The sequence below is a fragment of the Nuphar pumila genome, chromosome 3 (assembly GCF_984573655.1).
Source record: "Nuphar pumila chromosome 3, dmNupPumi1.hap1.1, whole genome shotgun sequence".
Lineage (NCBI taxonomy): Eukaryota > Viridiplantae > Streptophyta > Magnoliopsida > Nymphaeales > Nymphaeaceae > Nuphar > Nuphar pumila.
Genome location: NC_143251.1, coordinates 122,042,139 through 122,066,950, shown reverse-complemented (window position 1 = coordinate 122,066,950; position 24,812 = coordinate 122,042,139). Strand labels below are relative to the sequence as shown.

General features: G+C 35.9%; 1 protein-coding gene across 1 annotated transcript; it reads right to left on the bottom strand.

The window, feature by feature from the left end:
• LOC149843558 (phosphoglucan phosphatase LSF1, chloroplastic-like) lies at window positions 1-10,766 on the bottom strand. Its single transcript, XM_089999900.1, has 3 exons — window positions 10,546-10,766; window positions 9,712-9,818; window positions 1-788 (listed from the first exon to the last, which is right to left on the bottom strand). Exons 1-3 carry the CDS (start codon window positions 10,735-10,737, stop codon window positions 293-295), a joined length of 795 nt encoding a protein of 264 aa, XP_089856026.1. The 5' UTR covers window positions 10,738-10,766; the 3' UTR covers window positions 1-292.
• Window positions 10,767-24,812: the final 14,046 nt, after the last annotated feature.

Below are 24,812 nucleotides of genomic sequence, written 5' to 3'. Positions count from 1 at the left end.
CGTGTCTTAAGCAAGTGTTCTCAATAAAGATTTATATTCATTTGTGGGTTTGTGATTGTGTTCTTGTATTTGAATTTTGACACATAAGTGGTCATTGTTTGTGCACACTTTAGTGTGTTTGTAAAGCCCCATAAGAGGCATCCTATTGCTATTTTGTATTTCATTACAATGATCTACCTTGCCAAGGGTCAAAGGATCAAACATACACGAAAAAGAATTACATTATGAAAACCCAACAAAACCTTAACATATTTATGCATGCACTTAACTTTCATCACTGTAAATATGATGTTCAAAGATGACTGATCTGCACCTTGCCATAATGCATGCCAAGAAAGTGATTATAGATTAATTCCCCTTCAGATCGATCAAGGGCCTTGATATATTCCTCCAACGGAAAGCTTCCATAGCGCCATTCACCCTCGCCAGATTCCTCTTCAGAAAATATATCTATCAGTTCAATGGAAGGTCTCTTATAGGCTTCAGCACTTTTGCTGTTGAGTATCTCAGAGTTTAGAGCAGCAGTACTTTCCATGAGTAGAAGGTTCCAGCCTTTTGGTTTCAAGTACTTTGGTGAAAATAATGCAAAGCCAGAATTTCCCTCCTCTTCAGATGATGAACTAAGATTTGATGCTAATATATTCTTGTTCCAGGTAACAAAAGGAACCCTACCTCTATTGTATGAGACTTCAAAATCACTCAAAGAATGTAACTGATTGATAGGAAAGGGGGAAAAGGGCCTCTCAAGGACAACTCTAAAAGAACCATTTTTAACCTTCAGAAATTCCCTGAATAAACATTAGATACAAACGTGATGTGTTGCTATTGTGAAAAATAAAAAAATATCCAAGTAAATGCACAATTAAACTTAAACATGCTTTTCTCATTTACTTGTGAGAAGCAATACAAAAGCACATAGCTGCACACCAGATTGCAGAGAAGCACAAGATATCTAATTTACTTGTCAGTCTCAAAAGCAATGACAAAATTTGAAGTATTGAATACTTTTAACCAGCAAATTATTTCAAGTTATGTTTGAAGAATGCAAGAAAACAATACTTTATAGCATTCAATTTCATAGCATACTTTTCAATGAACTATCCACAACCAAGCAGAGGACTGCAACGTATACCCAAAAAAAGGTGAAAAGCACCATCCACAGCACAGTGAGCATTTTACCAATAGGAACAAAATCTACAGGTATCAAATGGACCTGCAAAACTGAAATTAAAATATTTTAGTCAAATCCATTTAGAATTACTGTACTACTAGTAGTATAAAAATCTTTGCTGTCTAGAATTTTCAAAACACCTGCATAAAAATACATCAAGTAAATCCTTTCACATTCCCAGAAGACTTGAAGATTATGAAAAGTCAAATCCAACCATCTTATCCTCTTCACTGAGACAACTATTGGTCTTTCTTCTTTTCTCTTTTTTGAGAAAACAATTATTGGTCATTTGAATCCATGTACTACAACATATAATACCTGCACTGTGATGAACTTTTGTCCCAATTGATGTTCCAGAAAATATTAGTTCACCTTTTTAACAAAGTAGAACACATTATGGTCTGCCAGCTACAGATTTGGAAACTTGAGAAAGCAAAAACTACCCACCTATGGACTAATTTGACAATGAATTTGTGTACAAAATCAATTTCCAACTCTCAAGATTCTGTTTCTTCAAAGATTGGAAGTTGATTTGGTGCCAAAGATCCAAAGAAGAAAAAGAATGATCAGCATGAGATGTATAATTTAAAATAAAGGCAGGATCATAGGCTACAGATTTTTCCAGTGACACTGATTATACAGAATATGAAAGGAAACACCGATATCTTGAAGCAAAAGCCAATACTTTCTACATGACAAGAGAATCCCCTGGCTGACCAACAACAATCAGCCACAATTAACTAAGGAATAAAGTAAATTAAGAAAACAGCTGTTTATTCAAAGGTGATTTGGTGACAAAAGATCCAAAGAAGAAAAAGAACGATCAACATGAGATGTATAATTTAAAATAAAGGCAGGATCATAGGCTACCAATTTTTTTAGAGTGTATATTTCCACTGATTATACAGAATATGAAAGGAAACACCAATATCTTGAAGCAAAAACCAATGCTTTCTACATGACGAGAATCCCTCGACCTTCAACAATCAGCTACAACCAGGGTTACCCTATGTCACAGGGACTCGGCAAACCGGGTGCCGCACCCGCGTCGATGCGATGCGACGCGGGTGCACGTGCGGCACCCGGTGCAGTCAACCCGACCCTGGGTGCGTTGACTGCACCCAGGGTCATTTGTGTCCAATTTTTTTATTAAAAAAAAAAAGATGGAGCCCCCGGACCCCCCTTTTTGAAAGGGCAAAAACTCTGAATCAGGCTCCACAACTCATCAGCTCGACCCCTCCCCTTCACAAATTGGGAGCAGGGAGGGGGCTCAACCACTCCCCTGCACAAATTATATATATATATATATACAAAGGGTTAGATGTATCAAAGATGAAGCACAAAGGGTTTTAGTCAAAGATGAGGAGATTAAGGAGAGATGAAAAGATTATTTTGATAAGCTATTTAATGATAGTCATGCTCAAGATCTTGGAGACTTCTCTATTCCTTTTCATGAGATAAATCGTGACTTCATGCGCAAGATTCAAAAGAAAGAAATTGCAGAGGCTTTGAAGAAAATGAAATCAAGAAGGGCAGTTGGCCCAGATGGTATACCTATCGAGGCTTGGAAATGCTTGGGAGAGAAAGGTTTAGAATGGTTGACAAATCTTTTTAACTTGATTTGGCGAACAAATAAGATGCCTAATGAGTGGAGGAAGAGTACTTTGGTGCCTTTATATAAGAATAAGGGTGATATACAAGATTGCACAAACTATCGTGGTATAAAACTCATGAGTCATACTATGAAACTGTGGGAGAGGGTGATTGAGTCTAGGTTGAGGAAGGTTGTCATGATATCGGAGAATCAATTTGGTTTTATGCCTGGAAGATCAACTATGGAAGCTATACATCTTCTTAGACAACTTATTGAAAGATATAGAGAGAGGAACAAAAATTTGCATATGGTTTTTATTGATTTAGAGAAGGCATACGATAGAGTACCTAGGGACGTTCTCTGGTGGACAATGATGAAGAAAGGTGTTTCTCTCAAGTACATTAGTATAATTAAAGATATGTATGAAGGAGTAGTAACCAATGTCCGCACTTGTGGAGGAGTGACAACCAATTTTCCGATAACGGTTGGGTTACATCAAGGATCTGCTCTAAGCCCTTTCCTATTTGCGATAGTGATGGATGAGCTTACGAGATCAATTCAAGAAAATGTACCGTGGTGTATGTTGTTTGCTGATGATATTGTTTTGATTGATGAGTCTAGAGCTGGGGTTAATGCTAAGTTAGAATTATGGAGACAGACATTGGAAGCTAGAGGTTTTAAGTTGAGTAAGATTAAGAATGAATATATGGAATGTCGGTTTAGTAAGCAACGAAGTAGTGTAGTGAAGCTTGGTGAGCAAGAAATACAGGTGAATGATTATTTCAAATATTTGGGATCCATCATTCATAAGTATGGAGAAATTGATGGTGATGTAAATCATAGGATAAAGGTTGGGTGGATGAAATGGAAAAGTGCAACGGGAGTGTTGTGCGATCGTAGAATGCCATTGCGGTTGAAGGGAAAGTTTTATAGGACGACTATTAGACCCGCTTTACTATATGGTACGGAATGTTGGGCTGCCAAAAGACATCATATTCAAAAAATGAGTGTAGCTGAGATGCGGATGCTTAGATGGATGTGTGGAAATACAATAAAAGATAAGATTCGGAACGAGGAGATACGTAAGAAGGTAGGTGTTGCACCCATTGAAAATAAGATGCGAGAGAATCGTTTACGGTGGTTTGGACATATTCGGCGAAGGCCTAATGATGCTCCAGTTAGAAGGTTGGAGAAATGGGAAAATATATTAGTTAAAAGAGGTCGGGGTAGGCCTAGGAAGACTTGGATGGAGATGATAGGAAAGGATATGAATGCTTTGAACCTCACCGAGGACATGGCATTGGATAGAAATGATTGGAGGAAAAGGATTCATGTGGAAGACCCAAAATGAATTTCTTTTTTGGTTCATATCGCTGACCCCAATTGTTTTGGGATGAAGGCGTAGTTGTTGTTTTTGTTTATATATATATATATATATATATATATATATATATATATATATATATATATATATATATATATATATATATATATATATTTTTTTTTTTTTTTGCCGCACCCAAGTTTTTTTAAAGTGCCGCACCCCCGCACCCGCACCCATGTGACATAGCAGAAACACTATAAGTGAGAAATGTGTTTCTCAGGAAACCATTTCGGAAAAAAGAAACAATGTGTTTCCAAAATGTTTGGGAAACGTGTTTCCCATGCTCTGGGAAACACATTTCCCACACTATGGGAAATTGTTTCCCATGTGTTTCCCCACATTTCCCATGTGTTTCCCTTTTGAGGGATACATATTTTATTTTTGTTTTCTGAAACATTTCCCATGTGTTTTCTAGTTCATTTCTCATGTGCAGTGTTGTTAAAAGTGTGCCTCAAGGTGAGGCGCGGCCTTTGGTGCCTCAAGGCGCACCAATGTTGCGTAAGGCAACATGAGGTGTGTCTCGAGGATGAGACACACACCACAAATGTTCTTTGTGAAAGAAAAAGTGGGAGGCCCGATAGAACACTCCTCTCTCTCTCTTCTTCTTCTTCTTCTTCTTCTTCTTCTTCTTCTTACCGATGTTCTTCTTCTTCTTCTTCTTCTTCTTCTTCTTCTTCTTCTTCTTCTTCTTCTTCTTCTTCTTCTTCTTCTTACCGATGTTCTTCTTCTCCTCTTTCTTCTTCTTCCTTCTTCTTCTTCTTCTCCTTTCGATCTTCTTATTCTCCTTTTGTTCTTCTTCTCCTCCTTCTCCTTCTTTTTCTTCTTATAATGATGCAAAAGTGCATTAATTGTTATGTTTAATAACTCTAGTTGCTGAAATTTTATTAGTTTTACTTCACAATTCACACATTTATTTCTTTATGTTGTATTTACACTGATTGTCTCTTGTTCCTTAGTTAAATAGTCACATATTTGTTGGATCAGTTAAATTATTGCGTTGTAGTCTTTGCATGAATTTTTTTTTATAATTTAGTTTAGATTCTCCACTTAATATCCAATTATTCATTAATAGTACACAAATGATGCATCTTTATTTTTATTTTTTTATTTGGTTAATTTTTTTTATATTTTTTGTGAAGCTTATGCCTTACGCCTCACTTCATGAGAGGGTCTTACACCTCACTACACCTTAACGATATTCACAACTGTAACGACCCCAAACTGACCCTTGAAAATTTTGCATAATTTTTTTTTACAAATAAATAATTTTAAAACATTGCGAAAAGATATCCCAAGGACCCGGTAGGCTCCACTTAAAACTCAAGTAGACTTGCTTTTGCTCGGTCAACCTTGATAGTTCATAGCATTGGACTAGACAAGTGGGTCTAGCTGCCTATACCACAATCACAATATCTCTTTTGAGACCAGCAATGAAGGTCCTAATTAGTGAGTCTTCACTCCAACCTCTCACTAGGTTGCTTCGTGCTTCCGGTTTGGCGAATCCTTGACAAGATCACATTATGATTCCCAAATGCAGAGGTTCCAACCCTCTTTTGGATGGCTTGTGAAAGGGATGTCCTCTTAGGACTCATTAAGTGAAGGGGTATTTTTGTCTACTTTCATCTGTTGTAGTCTATTGTAATAATTTTTTATTCACAAAGGTCAGATATGCAATTTTTCACATGATTGTCAATGAATATAAGAAATAGGTGACGTCCCACACGGTATGACCTCTATTGCCTCCTATTATGTTTTCTTATGTTTTCTTTCTTCTCTTCTTTCTTTGTGTAACAGGGCACGCGGACCGAAGCTGCAGTCTTCACATGGTATCAGCAAGAACTGCCATAGAACAGGCTGAATGCAATGCAGAAAATAAAATTTCTGAATCAAATACGGCAGTTGCAGCAGCTGATCAGCCAACATCCAAGGATGTTTTTCAATATTATCCGAAGGTCTAGCACAGACATCATCAATCAGTTATTAATGAACCGATTGTTCATGATGCACCTACTTTACTAGAATCTTCCTCACATGTTGCAGATGAATCAGCCAATATTCCACAAATGGATCAGCTTAAAAGGTCTCTCAGAGTTCAGCATCCACTTCAGCAATGGGTAAGCTATGACTCTTTTTCTGTTGAGTTTCAAGTTTTTGCCATGTCCATTGACTATGGTTAGGAGCCTAAATTTTATCAAGACATGATCCTATATGGATTGAAGCCATGAATGAGGAGATTTCTGATCTTCATGAATGTGGCACTTGGGAAACAGTGACCAGACCTGCAAATAAAACATAGTTGGCTGCCGATGAGTCTACAAAATTAAATACAGGGCAGATGGAAGCATTGAGTGATATAAAGCAAGGCTAGTGGTGAAAGGATGCACCCAAGAGCATGGCCTTAATTTTGATGAGACATTTAGTCTTATTGTGAGAATGGGTACAATTTGTGTTGTTCTATCACTTGCAACTTACATATGGATGGAGTCTTAGCTAAATGGATGTCAAAAATGCATTCCTTTATGAAAAATTACATGAAGAAGTATATATGGAAGATCCACACGGGTACCCCGAAGCAGATACTCAGACCACATTTCTTCATTTAAAAAAGGCCATCTATGGTTTGAAACAGGCATCTCGTGCATGGTTTGAGTTGGATCTAGATCCAGATTCACGTGTTCTTATGTATTTTATGATTACTTTATGTTTCCAATATTATCTCTCATTTAAATGTTATGTTGTATATTAAAGAAAGGGGTAATATTGTACTCTATGATAAACGAACACTCCATTTTACCCTTCGTACACGTGTATCCCTGTGTATACACCTGGACACGCCATTTTACCCTATGTACATACAAGTTTGTATTTAATTTATAATTATATTTTCAGTTTATAACTTCATATTTTCAGTATATATATATTTTAGATATAGCATATATATTTAGATTATATTCAATTTATTTTATATTTATGTGATATTTAATATATATATATAGTCATGTCCTCGTACCCACATTTTTTTGGAATTGTCGTGTTGTACCCTCCGTACTCGTACCCGTACCCGCACCCACACCCGCACCCGCACCCACACCCACACCCACACCCACACCCACATTCACACCCACACCCACACCCACACCCAGGACCAGGACCAAATCAGATATAGATTATTAAAAGGAGGATTCATCCCACACGTCCCACATTGGGAAACATGCCTAGGGATTTGTGCAGCCCCTTCTTTTCTTGCTCGCTCTTTTCCTCTCTTATTCTTCAACTTCTATGGTGGTGCAGCCCTGATTTAACATGGGTTACCTGAAATCCTGCCCTTTGATGCCATTTTTCAGTTGGTAGATCATCACTTCCTGCTCTTTTCTTGATCAAGTGCACTTGCACGTTGTTGCACTAGTCTCTCTCTCTCTCTCTCTCTCTCTCTCTCTCTCTCTCTCTCTATATATATATATATATATATATATATATATATATATATATATATATATACACACACACACATCCCTACCAAATGGTAACCGATGGATTGGGACTGTCAATTTTCAGTGTTTTTTCAAAATTCTGACCTTACAGATGAGTTCAGCATGATTGATTTACTGGAAATTGACACTTGGATCATTTGATTTTGATGCATGAATAGGTTTTTATAAGGTTCAAAAATCAATGGTCTACAATTTTCATAAATGTTTGAGGCTTAAAATACCATTTTTTCATCCAAATGCATGATCCAAGTGTTAATTTCTAGTAAATCAATCATGCTGAACACATCTGTAAGGTCAGAATTTTAAAAAAACACCTAAAAAATTCTTAGTGGGTAGGGTTGGCACGTTTTCTATCTGATAGGTTTCCATCTCTCTCTCTCTCTCTCTCTCTCTCTCTCTCTCTCTCTCTCTCTCTCTCTCTATATATATATATATATATATATATATATATATATATATATATAAGCTAATGCAATTAGCTTAAATGATAAAGGTATAAAGTTCAAATCAAGTCATTAACCTGTCATTTTAAACACTGCAGCAAAGACTAAGAAGACAAATTTCATGCTGAACACATCTGTAAGGTCAGAATTTCGAAAAAACACCTAAAATTTCTTAGTGGGTAGGGTTGACACGCTTTCTATCTGGTAGCTCTCTCTCTCTCTCTCTCTCTCTCTCTCTCTCTCTCTCTCTCTCTCTCTCTCTCTCTCTCTATATATATATATATATATATATATATATATATATATATATATATATATATATATATATATATATATATAAGCTAATGCAATTAGCTTAAATGATAAAGGTATAAAGTTCAAATCAAGTCATTAACCTGTCATTTTAAACACTGCAGCAAAGACTAAGAAGACAAATTTCATGCTGAACACATCTATAAGGTCAGAATTTCGAAAAAACACCTAAAAATTTCTTAATGGGTAGGGTTGGCACGCTTTCTATCTGGTAGGTCTCTCTCTCTCTCTCTCTCTCTCTCTCTCTCTCTCTCTCTCTATATATATATATATATATATATATATATATATATATATATATATATATATATATATACACATCCCTACCAAATGGTAACCGATGGATTGGGACTGTCAATTTTCAGTGTTTTTTCAAAATTCTGACCTTACAGATGAGTTCAGCATGATTGATTTACTGGAAATTGACACTTGGATCATTTGATTCTGATGCATGAATAGGTTTTTATAAGGTTCAAAAATCAATGGTCTACAATTTTCATAAATTTTTTAGGCTTAAAATACCATTTTTTTCATCCAAATGCATGATCCAAGTGTTAATTACTAGTAAATCAATCATGCTGAACACATCTGTAAGGTCAGAATTTTAAAAAAACACCTAAAAAATTCTTAGTGGGTAGGGTTGGCACTTTTTCTATCTGATAGGTCTCTCTCTCTCTCTCTCTCTCTCTCTCTCTCTCTCTCTCTCTCTCTCTCTCTCTCTCTCTATATATATATATATATATATATATATATATATATATATATATATATATATATATATATATATATATATATATAAGCTAATGCAATTAGCTTAAATGATAAAGGTATAAAGTTCAAATCAAGTCATTAACCTGTCATTTTAAACACTGCAGCAAAGACTAAGAAGACAAATTTCATGCTGAACACATCTGTAAGGTCAGAATTTCGAAAAAACACCTAAAAATTTCTTAGTGGGTAGGGTTGGCACGCTTTCTATCTGGTAGCTCTCTCTCTCTCTCTCTCTCTCTCTCTCTCTCTCTCTCTCTCTCTCTCTCTCTCTCTCTCTCTCTCTCTCTCTATATATATATATATATATATATATATATATATATATATATATATATATATATATATATATATATAAGCTTAAATGATAAAGGTATAGAAAAGGTATAAAGTTCAATTCAAGTCATTAACCTGTCATTTTAAACACAGCAGCAAAGACTAAGAAGACAAATTCACCATCATAATCATCAACTTATAACTTCTATGCTACCAATATACACATCATGGTCTACTAGAACAAGGAAAATCAGTTAAAGATTAATCCATACATTGCATCTCTGAAGTCCTTAATTTCAATGACTCTATCATTTGATACAGCGGCAACATTCTTTAGTCTATCACCAACCATGACCATTTTTGACTTCTCAGCATTTCCCTGTAAAATATAAATACCAATATTCATAAATTTTGTTAAATGGTAGCAATAAAAGTTAAACATAATTGCTTCTGTATCAACCTGATATTTGAGTAATCTGCAAAAAAAGTACCACAGTATAAGCTTATGATTTTCAACCAAAATAGTTCCAACAACAAAGTCACCAGAGCTTGAAATAGCATCATAAACCACAGAATAAGCATTGAAATTTTTCTGAAGCACAGTTATAACAAGCCATGAAATATTTGGTAGCACAATCTTCTTTAGAAACTTAGTAGTTGGAACACTTAGTGTAAGGCAACATTAATAAATGTCACAAGAGATCATAATCATAATTATGACATACTTCATATCATTATCCACTGTGCTGGCTTCTCTACTAACAAAAAGAGATATCAGGTAATAAAACTCCATCAACTTTGAGCATGAAGGATCAAGAGAAGTGTTGGATGCAAGGCCACAAAATAAGAATTTCCCATGTGTGTGTAATTTTGTGTGCAAGTGAGTAACACATCTGCTAGTGAAATTTTAAAGCAACACCAACATTGTAAGAAACTTAAAAGTATCACCGAAATTGGCGCCGCCACACACAACGAATTCATCGAAGAAACCATCGAAACAGCGGAACCAGAGCTACCCACCAAACAAAACCGAGTGAACTGGCAACCCATTAACCAAAAGAACAGGAAAGCAGGCTAAAAAAAGATGGGAAAAACAAAGATCATACCCCCTTCTTGAGGGCATGGACGAAGATCCTCCCGTCCACAGATTGCGCGATGCGGATGCCGAAAGGCTTCTCCAGAGTGACCGCGTAGGCGTTGAGGTTGATCCCGCTGGTGAATCCGTCTTCGCTTGCGACGGCCGCCACCACCACCACCCTCTTTTTCTTGTTCTTGTTCATGTTCGTGTTCTTCACCATGACATCAGGAACTCCATCGGCAATGCCGAAGTTTCTGAACGACAAGGAAGACGATGAGATGGGATTAAGATTGAGGGGAAGGCCAAGATGAATTCGAGGGATTTGCAGCAGACTCATCGAGAAGAAATCGAAGAACACTCTGCACTCCTCTCCAGAAGAAGAAGGAGAAGGAGGTCACTTGCTCGCTCTGTGTTGGAGTTCCGAACGAGGCTTCCTTATATATTGGGCATGTAGTTCTGGAACGGGTTGGAATAATAAAATGACTGTTTTCCCTCTTTCTTTGACGAAAAAATCCATGACTTTAATAATATTTTGACGTCATTGGTTTTTTAACAAGGGGTAGTTTTGGAATATTTGAAGTGTCATTTATTAGAAAGATGGTAGCGGATTTTTTGGAAACTAACGAGAAACGGCGACGTGGGGCCCACATGGGTGCACAGCACTTTCTGGAGATCAATCCGGTTTTTGCCAACTCTGATGTTACGTGTGCATGGATTCGGATCATGGGATCGAGGTTTCTTTGGATTTCGGATGTCATCGTAACCGGAAACTAGATCCAACAATTTTCGCTAATTGGATCTGGAAGTGGCGATATCGGATTTGAATAAATGGCAATCCAGTCAGCTGGATATCGGATATGGACCCATTGCTGGTATTAAAGATGGTGTTTTTTGGACCCGCATCGTGATTAGAGTATTGGACCATATTTATTTAATTGTTTTCTGCTTGTTTGGTGGCTTTATTTTTGTTTTAAAACATTTTACAAATATAAATGCAAATATAAATATAAGGAGTTTTTTTTTCCTGTTTCAACCGTTTTATTCTCACCTTGGACCTGATATCTAACCAAACACGACTCCCTTGGAGAAAGGGGTAAGAGGGGTTGGGTTTGACTTGGACGTAATAAACCCTATAGGTTCAGGGTTTGGTGATAAATAAGGTCTGATTAGAATCGGGCCAGACTGGAAAGGTCCGAATAATATATGATCAGATCCAGAACCGACCCAAAGTCCAAGAAAGATCAGCTGTTTTTCAATATATAAAAGATTAAAAAAAAAAAAATTACCGGATATGGTTCATGTAATCCTTATAGGATTCAGGTACGATTTCAGTTACGGTGAATTCTATTAGATTTGGGTTCAGACCCAGTATCAGCATCTCAAATCAGGTCTTGGTTTGGTTTTACGCTGCCAAGACAACGATCGTAAGTACCTCCGGCAGATCCAACATGGCTAGGTCTATGATCCAGTGGGTGGTTTCTATGATTAATAATGGAATTCAGATTTGATGAGACATCACGAATATCACCAATTTGATGAGACATCACGAATTCGAATCCAACAGGTGTGTGACCCTTGCCATAAGGCCAAAGCCACGTGTACTCGATGGGCAAGAGATACTTAGATTATGCATTTATGAACTCGATGAGCAAGGCAGTTCTTTTTTAATTATCTAAAAAAATTCCTTAATTTCTAACTCTGAATTTGGTTAACTAGGATTTAGGAAAGGCTACATCCAAACTGAATCTATTGTCATGGCAGCCACTTCCCTTCACCCCTACACACAACAAAAATTCATTTTATTAAAATTTAAGCACTGGAAAACCAAAAATATTAAGAAGCAAACAATTAAAAATACATTATTAAGAAATTGAAATGTTAAGATTAGCACAAAAACATAAACTTAGACATCGAATGCATAGACTTGCCAACTCACATAACAAAAAGGTCGGTCTAAACTAAAGAAAAGACTTTTTTGGAAAAAGATAAACTACATGTAAACATCAAAATAAAGTTAGGTAAATCAACACACTAAAGAAAATCTCAAACAAAAAAGACAACTTACTTTATTGTATGTTTGTCAGTGGTGGCAAGATGGGTTTAGACATCTAGTCATAAAGATCAACGGTTTCGATCTTGATGTAAACATCAAAATATGAAGTATTGAAATTTTTGTACGATCTTGATGTCGATTATGAAGATGTCAAGAACCGAAATGGCTTGCAGGTGCACACTATGGCGCTCTCTTAAAAGTGATAGGGGTGAACTGCAACTTCGCTTCTGCCATAAAACCAAGCCCACACCTATGGTATTTTACCTTTCTCATTAAGACTAGTTACTTTGAGAGCTCCACAAACATAAAAAAAAAAATGAGTGAAAAAAAAGAAAAAGCGAGTCTACACCAATCAATCAATGCTAAGTCACCAAGTCTCTACATGCACCCACTAATGTCCAGAACGTTGGGTTAATAGTTGTACTTAATTATGGCCCAAAATGATGCTTGACTGGCTGGTCAAGCAAAATCCAAATCCAAGTCCAAAGTTTGTTCAATTGGCAAACCCCTTAAGTGCCTTGCCCTTCAAGTCAACTTTACACATCTTAAACCTAAGGCGTTCCTAAAAAATATTCAATGTAAAACTAAACATATTTAATAAAGTATGCTTTTCCACCAAAATCTATTTTCTCAAAAAACTAAACAAAGAGAAGGTTATTTGGCCAAAGACCTTGATTCAAAAAACTATAAATTTTGAGCCAAACAACAACTTAAAGTTGCATCATTGCTTCGTTTTGTGAAGAGAATGTAGCCCTAAACAAAGACATTGCAGCTCCAAAAAACATCATTAAGCCTTTTCAGTTCCCACAACCTGGATTCATATTGATGGTCGCACCATACTATACGTTTGATTTTACCTCATAATAGCAAAAAAATATTGTTATATAAATTAACTAACAAAGTCCCATATGCTGGGTATTTCACTTCTATCAAGCACATGGACGGAGTACATGCCTTTTTGGGGTGCGCCTTGCGATAATTGTCAGATCTCTTTTACTAATTAAATGAAATGAGGCTCTCCACATGATTTCAAACACTTTGCATCCATGTTCTAAACATCAAACAATCAAAGCCTTCTAAGTTGAGGATGGTAGTCCAAGAGGACAATGATCCCCTTTGGACTATACTACATAACATAACAATGTTGTCAAAGTCGTTTGGCCAACGATTCAGGTGAATCGGCCGATACCAATTCTCAAGTGAATCGTTTTGAACTGGCTAAAAATAATTAAAAATATTTCATGTCAATGAGAACATGACACGTGTTAAAACCATTAAAATAATATTACAAATTAATTTTACAAAAAATAATTATTCTGTACAGGTAATTTGACATGATTTTCTAAAAATCTTGCAATTTTCGATATTCTCTCGATGTCCAAAATTACAAATATTCAACAACGTTAGGACACTTTTATCCTTCGCAACTACGAATTTAGGCATTTTTGTGATAAAATTGAACCGCCCATCAAATATGTTCAATAGTCACTCAAATCTAGAATCATAGGTTTTTTATGTGAATTTCGACCTCACAAACTCGATAAATTTATTTGATAAATCTTGGTGAAACTTAAACCACCAAAATCGTAAATATCTGACTCTTTCACATATATTTCATATTTCACATAAATATATTTGTGAAACTCCACTTATCACTTACCACTAAATTCGCAAATATCATAGTTTTTTCGCATATACTTCCCGAAATCGCACAAATTTATGTGTGAAACAACACTTACCACTTACCACCAAATTCGTAAATATCTTACTTATTCACATATATGACATGATATTGCATAAATTTATAACATTGTTCCATTTTATAAAACCCTAGTAAATTCGAAAATATCTTACTTATTCGCATATACTACACATTCTAACATAACATAATTTGTGAATCGCCTTATATTCCAAATATTATACTTAATTATTTGTGAAAGCATGACACATATTTGTTGCAAAATATTTTCTTGAATCATATATAAACCCGTTGTGGTCCCCAACCTGATTATTTTAGCATAATCTAGGATTTTTTTATCTTTTGTCTCCAACCAATGGTCCCCAACCTACTTCCTTTCTGGCAACTATTTTCGATAACTATTTTTAGCAACTATTCATAGAAGGAATTTTATCGTTGAACCATCGACGATGTGTTTTTTTGGTAAGCACATCGTGCCTTTTTGTTTAACAATTGAATTAAACATTGTTTCATTTTGTTTAGCAACTAAATCAAACATTGTTCTATTTTGTTTAACAGCTGAATAAAACAATGTTCACTTTTATTTTTTTTAAATGTTTTTTCATAATGCAAATATATTTTTTGTTTTTTGCAGTACTTGTTCGATATTCCTTGTATTGCTATTTTAGAAAAAATTGAATATGTTTATTAATACAATATGACCAATAAGAAGAAGACTGTGTTGAAGGAGACCACACCCACATCATCTGAAATTTTTTAAGCACAACAACAAAAACTAACAAAGAACTATGAAATGGGTCATTCTGGTAATTTAGAAGCACAACTTAGTGTGTATAAGTGGGTAGAGAGAGAGCTATATCTATTGCCAAAAATGTTGGTGTCGAACGTTTTTCACAAAAAATGCACCATCGATAATTACATACAACTGTGCTCAAGTAATGAGCTACAAAAAAATCTAAATTTTCGTATAGTGAACAACTACAAATTTTAAAGTGACCCGTATCTAAAATAGAATGTGCAGAAAAAAGTTAAGTAGTTTGTAGGCACAATCTTGTCTCTCATCCCAAAAGCATCTAAGGAGGGGGAGGATGAACCATTAGCTAGCTATGAGGTTGTTGCTAACCTCAATGCTCGAATAAATGAAGCGGGAGATGCATCCACCTGTAGTAGCAGTGGTGAGAGGGAGGAGGAAGTACCTGACCAAGGGACTATGGTTAATATGGACCCTCATCAGGACGTAGGTATAAGTGAGGATCATGTGGCTGGGTTAGATGCGAACACCGCTCAGGAGTCTGATACTATTGTCCATGTGTAGGAGAAAGTGCATGCTCTGACAAAGCAGTCGCAATGAGGAAGAAGGTCTTATGCTCGTGGACAGGTAAAAATTTATTACAATTGATTGATTTCATTGGTTAAATTGATATATATATATATACATACATCTATATATTGCTACTATACTTAAAATGCAATTGATTAGTTTAATTCATTGTAATTGACTGATTTCAGTGATTAAATTGATATATATATATATATATATATATATATATATATATATATATATTGCTACTATGCATTAATGCAATTGTCATGTATGTGTGCAAAATATAAAAATTCATTGTAATTGATTGATTTCAATGCAATTGTTATGTATGTGTGCAAAATATAAAAATTTATCATAATTGATTGATTTCATTAATTAAATTGATATATATATATATATATATATATATATATATTGCTACAATACATGAATGCAATTGATTAGTTTGTCATGTATATGTCGAAATTACAGAAATCATTGTAACTGACTGATTTTAATGATTAAATTGATATATATATTGCTACTATATATGAATATAATTGATTAGTTTATCATGTATGTGTGTAAAATATAAAAATTTATTGTAATTAACTGATTTTATTAATTTAATTAATATATATATATATATATATATATATATTGCTACTATATATGAATGCAATCAATTAGTTTGTCATGTATGTGTGTAAAATATAAAAAATCATTGCAGTTGGTTGATTTCATTGATTAAATTAATATATATATGGCTATTATATATGAATGCCATTGATTAGTTTGTCATGTATGTGTGCAAAATATAAAAATTGATTACAATTGATTAATTTTATTGATTAAATATATATATATATATATATATATATATATATATATATATATTTCTACTATACATGAATTCATTGAAATTGACTAATTTGAGCAAAATTAATTTGGATTGCAGGATTCTCAGCCAATTGATTCAGAAGAGCCAGCATTCTGTATGCACTGTTTCTACTAGAACCAAGCATATTGATGGTTTTTAACACTAACAAAGGAAGTGAAGGAGTTGTTGGATCGAATGCAATTTCTTAAATTCTTGGAGATCACACTATGGAACTTCAATTACCCCCTCTTAGAGGTTGTTGTGTAGTTTTGGAATTCAGCAAGCAACATATTCCAGTTCAAATATCTTTATATGATCATCATGTAAGAGGACATGACATGAATAACCAGACTGAAGTACCATGAGAGCCAATTAGTGGACAACGGTGAAAAATTTTAAACAATTATGTGATATTTATTTGCAAGCAGATGCTGATGCATTTGAAATAGATAAAATCAAAATTTTATAGCTTTGAAACAATTATGAACCCAGTAAGGCGAGGAGGATAAAGGCAAAACTACTGTGTGTTTGAAGGAATGGCGGTAGTAAGGTGGACAAGATAGTGAGAGCATTCTTGTTATACTTTTTTTGCTCATTCTTATTCATTGACACTGGTGGAAAGTCGGTCCATGCATTGTATATTGAACTATTGAAAGACCTAGATCACATCAATCAATATGCATGAGGAGCAACAACACTTGCACACCTGTATGCAAGTTTGAGTAACATGAGGAGCGAAAGAAAAAAACCTTGTCAGGATGTTGGTGTTGTTGGAGGTATTTATTCCTTCATTGTACTTAAACTTTTGATTTATAGTTATTTCTATACTTACATATTGTGTTTTTATACATACTGTGTATTAATCCTTGTTAATCATTATTATACATGTTTGGATATGGGAGAATATATCTATTGAAAGACCCTAGATGTGTGACATTGCCCATGAATTTTCATGTGCTACAATGTGAAGTTGGTCATGCAACGAAGATGGTTGTGATCGAAGATTAGTGGGTCCTCGCATGTCACATGCCGATTACATTGCATTGCTTCGCATGCTGATTAGGGCAAACGTAAGTATTGTTATTGATATTTCATATATTTTTTTAATAAAAGCATGTTTGTAGGCCTAACCATAAAGAAAATATTGGTAGATTGGTGCCTCTATGAAGGTATGTTGGAGAAGAAAGAGAACGCCAATGTGGTTGTGGGGGCGAAGAACATCTCCAAGAAGGACATTTCAATGCACAATATGAATGAAGTTGAGTGTCAAATTGCCAACCGAGTCATTCGACAATTTGGGTTTGTTCATGATCTCATCATTAAAAAAAAGTTAATCCTGAGCTATAAAATTGTTTAATATTGCCCTTGATCCGTCTTTAAGAAATAGCAAGATGGTTTTGTTTTGTGCATTTTTTAAAAGAGTAAACTATTTTTATATGTCAACTAAGAAAAACATAATTGGTTTCATTGGTACATAAGAGTTTTATTATAAAAAATGAATTATGTAGTGATATATCAGGTTTTATAGTAAATAAAATATAAGATGATATGTGTCTTTCATATTACAAGAGTTATATGTATATAGATGCAAACGCAAAAGAAACATATTAGTGATATATCTTGGATTTTAAGAATCAACAAAGACTAAATGATGTAATAGGTAAAATAAAAAAATTGTTTGATAATAGTAGTGCATAAACTTAGTATAATAGCTTTTAACCACTTGCATTGCAACTTTCAAGCACATATGCATAACCACAATATATATATATATATATATATATATATATATATATATATATATATATATATATATATATATATATATATATATATATATTATGTTCACATATATACCGAAGGTACTAGTATCGATGTTTAAGTTAAGGATTAAAATACACAAATAACTAATGTTGGGTGATTTTCTCTTGACAGTGACCAACTTTATTCATGGGTAAAAGGCGATCAAAGTTTGAAGCATTATTTTTTTCATATAGGAATGAGAAAACCACTCTAAAGGGGTGTAAACCTGGGTGGACCCCTTGACCCCAGGGAGCCACTGACTTCTGGCTTACACAAAGAGAATAATGCCCGTTGGAATTGAACTCCGACTGCCCGTCTAACAGCTGAGGCCCATTCCAACTATGCTGCCCCTCCCTCGGGTCAAGTACAAAGCATTATTGAAACATTGTTTTTTAACATGCCCTACATGGTTTTGCACATGATCTTCATACATTTAGATTGAATTTATTATGCTCACTTTTTATAAATATATTAAATTACTTATACATATAAGACATGCATTTAGTTGTGTTCTCCCTTTTTATGTCATGCAAAAGTTTTTGCCCATATTTTATGCTGCAAGCCTTGAAGTTAGTTTTTAGTTTTAGGAGTTCTTGTCATTTTTTTTTTTAGACTTTTTGACTCGAGATGTAGCTAATTTATAAAAAGTACTAGTTTTGGAGAGGGTGTTGCGTGTTCCGGGGGGGGGACATATAACCTGCTCCCCTAGTTTTGGGCTAACCATATTTTATGCTGCGAACTTCTCCCTCCTCTATGAGGTGGTGGGCTTCTCCTATCTGCCTTGACTTTGTGTAGTCGTCTGTGTGGGGGGTTGTTGGGGGCTTGCATGAAATCCAATGTGTAATCGGAAGACCTATCCTTGCAAAAGCCACTTCAATCTCTAGATGGAACAAGAAACGAGAGCTACTACTTATCACTACTTCAATCTCCGGATGTGTAATCGTTCCCGCCTCCCCACCCTTTAGCATTCCACTTGTGGTCAAAGAATCTAAGCGTAGACAACTCAAGCTTGGGTCTGCTAATCACTAGAATGAAACTTGACTTCCCTAAGCAGTTACTAGTGTTCAATGATTTGGAAGGGGGCAGGGTTAGGCAACCAATCTTCATAGAAGCCGCATGTGATATGCTCTAAGGATCCACCTAGATGGCTTTAGTAACATTTTTTGGCTCATAGTCGAGGAAAGGTTGTTTCCTTTTATGGGGCAAGGTATGTATGAAGTCACTCTTTGGGTGGTAAGAAGTCATCTAACCATAGCTAGATAAGTAGGTTCAATTTGATGCTCTAACTAATAGAAAGAAATGAAAAAGATTAAAAATTCTACAAAACTACTTATTCAAATGGAGCTATTATGCCACTATCTAACACCACTAATAGACTACGGAAGATGGAAAAGGCACTCTCTCCTTTTGTGTGCCCCTCACCTCCTGGCATGCATACAGGTTACAGGTTGCTGAAGGGTACTCGTATGTCTCGTCTCCATGGCTGGAAGTGGTCGGTCATGGACAGTGCAAAGGCCTTGGATGGGGACTGGAATGTTTTGACCTCTAGGAGTCAAAACACCCAACAATCAAATGAATGTGCAAGATGAAAAATATAATCGGTTATTGGACTGGTTTTTATTGGAGCCAGATTCAGATCTGTGCGTGTTATGCGTCAGCCACTTAATAATGGCTTTGTTGTAATTTCTATTTTCTGCTGCAGGGTAGTTTAGTACTCTAGATTATTATAAACCCAAATATATATTAATGAAATCATATTTGCAGCCAACGATTGCTGTTGTGGGTATACAATTGATATCAGTCCTTCCCATCGTGTCTTCCTATATTCACTGCAACAAATCCTGATGATTCAAGATTTATCATGGTATCAGAGCAAGGCTATTGTTGGATTTGAAGAAGTCTCCAAAAATGGTATGACCAGAGAGACGTCTGATCTCCAAGTCAATATTTTTGTTTTCCATCTCCTCCCTCTCTTCTCTTTTACTGAATCTGTCCCTAAACAAAATATGTTCTACTCTTCCAATCTGAATCTCCTTCTGGTATCTACTGAGATTTATTTCTACGTGAAATCAGATTTTTTTTATAACACGTTTGTGATCTGGTAAAATCAGATCATCGACTTCTAGTTAATGCTCTTTTGTCTCTCTCTGCTGAACATTAAATCTGAATATTGTTTCTATTTCTTGTCATCTTGTCTCTCCTTTTTTTTTTAGAGTTAATGTTCTCCTCTCTCCCTCAAATCTATCATTGTTGTTGTTTATCTTTTGAGGATCAGATTTGTAAGTAACAGATCTAAATATCTTATCTCCCATTCCTTTTCAAGGTATCAGTCGATTTTAGCCTAGTATTCCCCATACACGTGCTTGAGTTTCTGGTGAAATTTCTTTTCTGTTGTGTATTGCATTTCTATATCTGTTTTGCATGCTATTCAAGGCTAAAGTATATATCTACATCAGGAGGAAATTTGTTCTTTGCAAAAAAAAAAGGGGAACAGAAAATATTGGTTGATTGTAGGGTCTGAACGTAACTATTGGCAGCTGGTTTCAGATCTGACCTCGTTGACAGCTATTAACCCTAGATCCTAGCTAAAAAAAAAGGGTGAAGGAAGGCATGGCTTACACCTCGTGATTGATCTTATTCATGCCTCAACCTTGAATTGTGTGCATCTTGTAAGTCGTCATGCAGCCATAGAGGGCTCTCCTTAATCTGCAGCCATAGTTCCTAGGATCTCCTTCTGCATATCTAGAAGGTTGTTCCATGTAGACCTCCTCCTTTAAGTCGCCATGCAGGAAGGCATTTTTTACATCGAGCTGACTGAGCTTCCATCCATGTTCAACGACTAGGGAAATAATAATTCTAATGGTCCCCATTCTCACAACTGGACTAAAGGTCTTGTCATAATCCTGACCTGACGCCTGTGTAAATCCTTTAGCTACAAGTCTTGCCTTATACTTTTCAATGCTTTCGTCTAACTTGTACTTTATTTTGTACACCACTTGCATCCTACCACATTCTTGTTGGACGATCTGGGGACAATCTCCCATGTTCCACACTCATGCAAAGCTTCCATCTCACCATTCATGGCTTCCACCCATTTTTTAGAATTATTTGCTTGATAGAATGTGACAGGTTCATCCTCTTTCTGTAGAGCCGTCAGAAACAACTGAAAGTCCATAGAGAAATTGTCATAACTAACCCATCTTTCAATTGGTTGACGAACACGAGTGGGCCTCCTGTCATCAAGAGTACGCGAGGAAGTGGATGATTGTTCAGTCCCTTGTCTCGAAATAGGTGGATCCTCCCCATTTTTTCGGGTGTAAATGATGCCCTTATACTTGTCTGGTCCAAGCGGTAATGTCATCTCTCTTGGAGATGGTGTCTCATCCTCTGCGACAGTACATTCTCGTAGCTGCATACAACTCGAAGGCCAATTATCATCAACTCTACTAAAAAGTTCTGAGTTGAGCCAAGGATGATAGATTTCACCTGGTGGGGAATCTGCAGGAGGCATGTTGGTTTGAAGATCAAAATTCAGCTCAAAGATAACATTCCTCGATATCTTGATGTGTTTGCTTATGGGATCATAACATCTGTATCCTTTGTAATCATCTGCATACCCTACAAACCTGCACTTTATGGCCTTGTCCTAAAATTTGTGCCTTAAGGACCCATCAATATGAACATAGCAAACGCAACCAAAAACATGTAAGTCATAGTAGTTGGGATGGACACCAAAAAGTGAGAAATAAGGTGATTTATTCTCCAAAATAGTCATAGGTAATCTATTTATCACATGCAGAGCAGAATGAAAAGCTTCCGTCCACAAGGAATTAAGAAGATTGTTGTCATGCATCATACTCATTGTACTCTCAATAATGTGTTTATGCTTTCGTTCAGCTATCCCATTTTGTTGTGGTGTATGCAGGCAAAACACTTTTTTTCCTATCCCATTAATTTGGAGAAAATGTATGAAGTCATTGGAGGAAAATTCACTACCTCCATCAGATTGGAAATGTTGAATAGATTCAGAAAACTGGTTTTTGACTAGAGAATGGAAGTTTTGGAACAAAGAAAAAACTTTAAATTTACTTTTCATAAAGTATATCCAAGTATAATAGGAGTAGTTATCGATAAAGATTAAGTATTATCTGCTTCTAGAACCAGAAGTAACAGAAGCAGGCCCCCACACGTCAGAACAAATAATCTCAAAAGGCTTTGAAGCTCTTTTATTAATATAATTAAAAGGCAGTACGTGACTCTTGCATAGACGAAAATTGAACACACATTTGATCACTTATCTCTGTATTCAGACTATCTTTAGGAATGAGATTATTGGAAACAAGTTTTTCAACAAAATGACTCCCATAATGACCCAACCGACTATGCCAAAGATGTGGCTTATTACATTCAAAGACATTCATAACACACTTAGTCAACGCTGAAGATGACACGGGTGAATTCTTCAAAATGGAACAAGCAGGACGAGCAGAATCCAAGATACGTTCTTGGAAGACGTACATGTTCCCTTGTCTTTTTCCCTCAGTGAATGTTTCCCTCGTGCGAAGGTCCTTGACCTGCACAGAAAAGGGAGTGAATTCAACTGAGGCATGATTATCATCGACAAGCTTAGAAACAGAAACAATGTTTTTCTTAATGTTGGGAGCATGAAGAACATTAGACAACTTAAGAGTAGAGGTTGACATAGGAACAATGGAGTTTCCAATATGAGAGACAAGGTGATGAGTTCTGTCTCCAGTGACGATGCTACTTTTACCAAAATAAGGGATAGGATTAAGAATCTTATCAGTGTCACCAGTCACATGGGTTGCCGCACTTGAGTCAACGTACCAAGTGCCCTGATCACTCTGCTTCAGATTCAATCCTGCCAATGCAGATAACAGTAACTCTCTAATTTCATCATTAGCCTGGGCACTACCAGACTCTCTCTTGACATCTGCCTGTGGAGACTTTCCTTTATTCTGAGGATTAAACCAATAATTTGCCTTAATTTGTCCTCTTTTATTGCAAAGATAACAAGTGGATAATGTCTTTTGCCCTTGCGCATTTGGCAATATATTTGGTGTAGGCAGCAGTCCACGTCCACCTTGTCCTCCTCTTCCACGAAACCCAAAACCTCCTCGTCCTCGCCTATATGACATTCCTGTAGTAAGGTCCTCCTAAGTATTTGTGTGAGACTGTGGCTCCTCAGAAAAACCCTTCAGAGTCATTTCATACTGAATCAACTTGGCACACAACTCTTCAAAAGTAGGGAGAATAGGCAAGCACAATAGAGAAGTAACAATCATATTGTAATCAGGCCCTAGCCCACTCAGAGTCTGTTGGACCATATATGTGTCACTTACCTTGCACCCCACAATGGCAAGATGGTTTGTGATAGTCTTCATCTTATTCAAATACTCCATGATGGTTATATTGTCCTTTCTGAGCAACTGAAACTCTCGCTTCAAAAAAACCATTCTCGCCAGCGAGACCTGAGAATATGTCTAAACTAATTTATTCCAAAGCTGGCTGGCTGAACAATCATCAGGTATGGCTACGAGCACCTCCTGCGACAAAGTTGAAGTGATGTAGTCCACAACTGACTGGTCTTTCTTTTCCCAAGTCTCAAACTCTGGATTTTTGACATACACAGTTGAGGTCAACTCATTATCATCCTTTCTTTCACGTGCAACAAATTTTAGCAGGACTAGAGTAGTTCCATCCAGATGACCAAGGAGACCTTGACTCCTTATAAAAGGAATAATATGTCTCTTCCAAGTCAAGAAATTTGAGGTGTTTAATTTTTCAAAAACAAGTTGATTAAGAAAGCTTGAGGAAAGACCTGAATGAGATGGGAAGAATGAAGAAGAATCCATAACACAAGACTAAAGAAACTACAAGACGCACACAATTCAAGGTTGAGGCATGAATAAGATCAATCATGAGGTGTAAGTCGTGCCTTGCCTTCCTGCATGGAGACTTAAAGGAGGAGGTCTACATGGAACAACCTCCTAGATATGCAGAAAGGGATCCTAGGAACTACGTCTGCAGATTGAGGAGAGCCTTCTATGAGCTGAAGCAGGCGTCCCACTCTTAGTTTGACAATTTTTTGTCTGAGATACAAAAACATGGTTTTTGTCGATCTCTTCTAGACCATTCCCTGTTTATATTCAAAAGTGAAGATGTAGTTACTTTACTGGTTATATATGTGGATGATATTGTTATTATAGGTAACTCAGAGAATCACATTGCAAAGGTGAAACAACTGTTAAGTCAGAGATTTAAAATGAAAGACCTTGGAAACTTGCGATATTTTCTTGAGTGGAAGTTGATAGAAGAGAAGATGGGTTGGCACTCACCCAGCACAAATACACAGTGGATGTCCTGAGCAAAGCAGGCATGAAGGACTGTAAGCCTTTAGCCATTCCGCGCATTCTTCATCAAAAATTGAGTGTCCAAGATGGGGATTTATACAATGACCCTACCAGATATCGGAGCCTAGTTGGGATGTTACAGTATCTTACGTTCACTCGACCTGACATTGTCTACTCAGTCAA

Bases quoted from the DNA above. Each gene is read 5' to 3' on its own strand.
- LOC149843558 (XM_089999900.1), bottom strand. From the start codon at position 10,737: ATGGTGAAGAACACGAACATGAACAAGAACAAGAAAAAGAGGGTGGTG. The intron at 9,819-10,545 runs GTATGATCTTTG...TATATTTTACAG, and splicing joins TCCATGCCCTCAAGAAGGGG to GGAAATGCTGAGAAGTCAAA. The intron at 789-9,711 runs GTATGGATTAAT...ATGTTTATTCAG, and splicing joins AAGGACTTCAGAGATGCAAT to GGAATTTCTGAAGGTTAAAA.